Source organism: Macrobrachium nipponense, chromosome 3 (genome assembly GCF_015104395.2).
Source record: "Macrobrachium nipponense isolate FS-2020 chromosome 3, ASM1510439v2, whole genome shotgun sequence".
NCBI lineage: Eukaryota > Metazoa > Arthropoda > Malacostraca > Decapoda > Palaemonidae > Macrobrachium > Macrobrachium nipponense.
Window position 1 is genome coordinate 107,917,872 of NC_087202.1, and position 3,859 is coordinate 107,921,730.

The 3,859-nt window shown below is 32.8% G+C and overlaps 1 protein-coding gene across 5 annotated transcripts in view; it reads right to left on the reverse strand.

The window, feature by feature from the left end:
• Positions 1-3,859, reverse strand: part of LOC135221949 (uncharacterized) — a 677,814-nt gene that overhangs the window by 42,274 nt on the left and 631,681 nt on the right. For all 5 annotated transcript variants that reach the window (XM_064259991.1, XM_064259992.1, XM_064259993.1 and 2 more), the window contains one exon: positions 1,003-1,136. In XM_064259991.1, coding sequence (XP_064116061.1) covers positions 1,003-1,136 — 134 coding nt within the window. The remainder of the gene's footprint in view (positions 1-1,002; positions 1,137-3,859) is intronic.

Consider the following 3,859-nt stretch of genomic DNA (forward strand, 5'->3'; position numbering starts at 1 on the left):
GTATCCAATGAGGATCTGGAAGCTAGTGGGTTAAATCTTCATTAAACCTTGTAACAGGAGTCCTCATTTCCTACTAAACACTTTCATCTGTTTACAATTTCTCATGAACCATAGACAGACAAATTTGGTGTAACTCCCATTGCTTTCAATAAGTAACAGACTTCATTTATTTCCTATAAAACTTATAAAATATTGAACGTTTTAACATTTAAAATGGGCGAATTTTATTCTAGAATAATGCAAACATACTAAGACTCTTAATGAGCCTTCTTAAACTAGTTTTAAACAGCCATACTCCACTGAAAGGTTCAACAGTTTTTCGTTGTTATTTTTTTATATATCAAGAATACTTTTGTGAATCAAACTAACTTTGAAAATTCTCTTGAATGTTTAGTTTTTGATAAATAAATACCTCTTGCAATTTATTTCACTTTTCGTTTTTACTACAGTGAAAGCTGTTATAAGTAATTACAGACCGTGCAGGAGTATCTAATTTGTTGAGTGAAGTGAGTAACATTATCCTCCGTCTTCCGTTTCAATTATAAAAAATTTTAAAATGATAACATTAAAGAAAATTTACAAGACTTTAGGTTTAACACAATTACTGTTTCAGCAATGTATCACAAAATTTTGGTTTTACGGTAATAATACTCATTTTCAGAGTAATAACAAATAATGTGGTCTCCACGTCTACCAGAGAGAGAGAGAGCTAATGAGTGTCGCTGGACATCCTTTCATGTATTTCACATGCTTCTGTGTAAAGTATGCTTATGACTGTTACAGAACTCCCATGTCATTGCGTCATTACAAGTTTAGAAACTCATTCAGAATTAAAAAGCAAAATTCTAAACATTAAAACTGATATCAATCATGAGTTAGCGTTGAAAACTCTAAAGTACATATTCAGCAGTGTGGGCCCCTGCCGCGAAAAAAAGATAAATCTACGTTGTGAAATCAGAATAGATTTTTTTTAAAGTTGATGTGATTCTTTGAGATAAATACCTGGCGTCGGTGATGGTGAGCCGAGAGCTGGTCGTGACTTCCTTCTCTTCTGTCGTGACTTTAAGGCTTTCGCGTCCAGTGTCGTAATTGACCATGACAGAGTTGTGGTACCAGAATACGAACGATGGCTGTATCTGCGGATGGAAGATAACTTCAAGAAATAAACACTAATTGAATAAGTACAGAATTGAGGCCAAAGGACAAGCACTGGGACCTATGAGGTCATTAACGCTGAAACGGACATTAATAGTAAAAGGCTTGAAAGGTGTAAGTTAAGGCCTGTCCACACTAGCGGGCAAGCCCGTCGGGCACTTCTAGCCCTTTATATTTTTCTCTCGCTTCTGAAGCAATGTAACCAGACAATTGCATCGTTCTGTCTCCATACTCTGTCAGTCAGCACAGTGGAACAGCACATGGGAACAGTGTTTGCACGTCGGGCAGCGCCCGCTAGTGTGGACAATGCCTAACAAGAGGCAAACCTCGCAGCTGCACTATGAATCAACTGTTAGGAGAGAGTGGACAGCAAGATGGAAGAAATAAAATATGAAAGGAGGTAAAGTAAAAGGTACAAAAGGGGTTGCAACTAGGGGCCGAAGGGACACTGCAAAGAACCTTAAGTAATGCCTACAGTGCACCTCGTGAGGTGCATTGATGGCAATACCCCCCTACGGAGATAAAAAAAAATCAAGTAAACTAAATATATCTACATGTACACACACACACACATATATACATTATATTATATATATATATATATATATATATATATATATATATATATATATATATATATATATATAATCGATTGTATTTCACATAGGAAAATTAAAAAGTTTTTCTTAGAAAATGCCCAATAGTTTCGTCCATTGGAGGACGAAACTGTTGGGCAATTTCTAGGAAAACCTTTTTATTTAATTTTCCTATGTGGAATACAATTGAAGTACTATATATATATTATATATATATCATATATAATATATATATATTATATTCTAGATATATATATATATTATATATATATACACACACACACACACATATATATATATATATATATATATATATATATATATATATATATATATATTAATAGTATGTGTGTCCATATTTTTCATAAGTGAATAGAAATTTCCATTGCACCATTGATTGACATTTATTAAATGTAATTGCAATAACCATAATGCTCTCGAATTCTACGCAGTTTGTCTATGCTTAGGTTCAAATGCAAGATATATGAGGTAATTCTGATGTCCGGGAGCAGGATTACTTCCTATTTTTGCAACTGGATGTAATGCTTTGCAGAGTCAAGCGTATCCAGAAAGTGTGAAGAATTCGAGAAGTCAAGGGGCCAGTGTGGTTAATACAACTGTATATGCATCTGGTAAAAAGTGACTGGTAGAGTCTATAAATATCCATCAGATGGTTAACAAATGGCCAAAAATCAAACCTTCGACTATTAAGTTAATGCTGGAGTATTTCCCAACGGAATTACGTAGTGCCTTTCACCTAAACTTTACTTGATAGCAGTCGATACACACACAGACACACACACACACATATATATATATATTATATAATTAATATTATTATAATATAATTTAATTTATATAGAATATATATATATATAGATATATATATATATATATATATATATATATTTATATATATAATATTATAATATATCTATATATATATATATTATATAATATATATATTATATATATATTATATAATTTGAGATATATATTTGTTTTAGTAAATATTGAAGAAAAATAATATAACGGACATTAGTTTACATTTGAATAAAAGAGTGGCTTGAAATAAAAAGAAGTAAAATTTTTAATGGTGTTTTCATCTATTACAAGATAAAAAAAATACAGCATTATATCGAGCACGGTTTGTTAAAGAGAAAGTGTAACAATTTAACTAAATAGGTGATTGTGTGAACACGCAAGTTAATATGCACAGATTTTTCATTACAGGAATAACGAGCGGCTCGCTTTGAATAAACCTGTACTAGTGTTTAAAGTATTGTTTTCAGTATACTGAAAGCAGACTGCTTCTGTTACATTTCCCCTGTATGAAATGAATATTTCTGAATACAATTTTTAATTTGTCCAATATAAAATTTATTACACCTACACAGAGTCGTGTCTGCAATCCCGCTGTCATACGCAGGGCTGGTTCTTATTGAAGTTCTGCTTACGGTATTCGGAGGAGAAAATACAGCAACTAAATTGAGCAATTAAATGGATGGGGGAACATGATCAAAGGTTGGTATGCATAGCTTACCGTATCGGGAGTATCACGAGTGAAGTAACCGGACCACTTTGGTGTGAGAACATTCATCGATATTGTTTCAAGTAATATTGTGCTGAAAGCCCTTTCCATATGTATAATCTAATTGGTCATAAAAATAATTCACAGCTCACTGGATGAAGTGCTCTTGGAAACGTAGGCTTTATCCCTGACTTATAGCATCGATAATGAGATTATTGTTGCTACTTTGCCGATGTAGCTTGAATATTAAAATAACTTAAATTCATATTACTTTGACATCCATAGAGTCCACCTGAATTTTCCCAAATAAATATAGTCAACAGAACAGAGCCATGGGATTTTGTCGGGAGAAATATTATTGCCTGGTCTACTTTCATAGAGTTTCACGTAAATTTTTCTACCATTGGCATAACAACAACTCAAGTTTTCTTGGTTGAATTCTTTCTGAATAAACTTGGTCTCCTACTTAGAGACAAGGAGGTTGGTTATATCCTTTCATTAACAAATTACTGATGTCTCTCACTGTCACTGACCATCAATAAAAATCAACGATTCACAACGAGTGAGCTCCTCATGC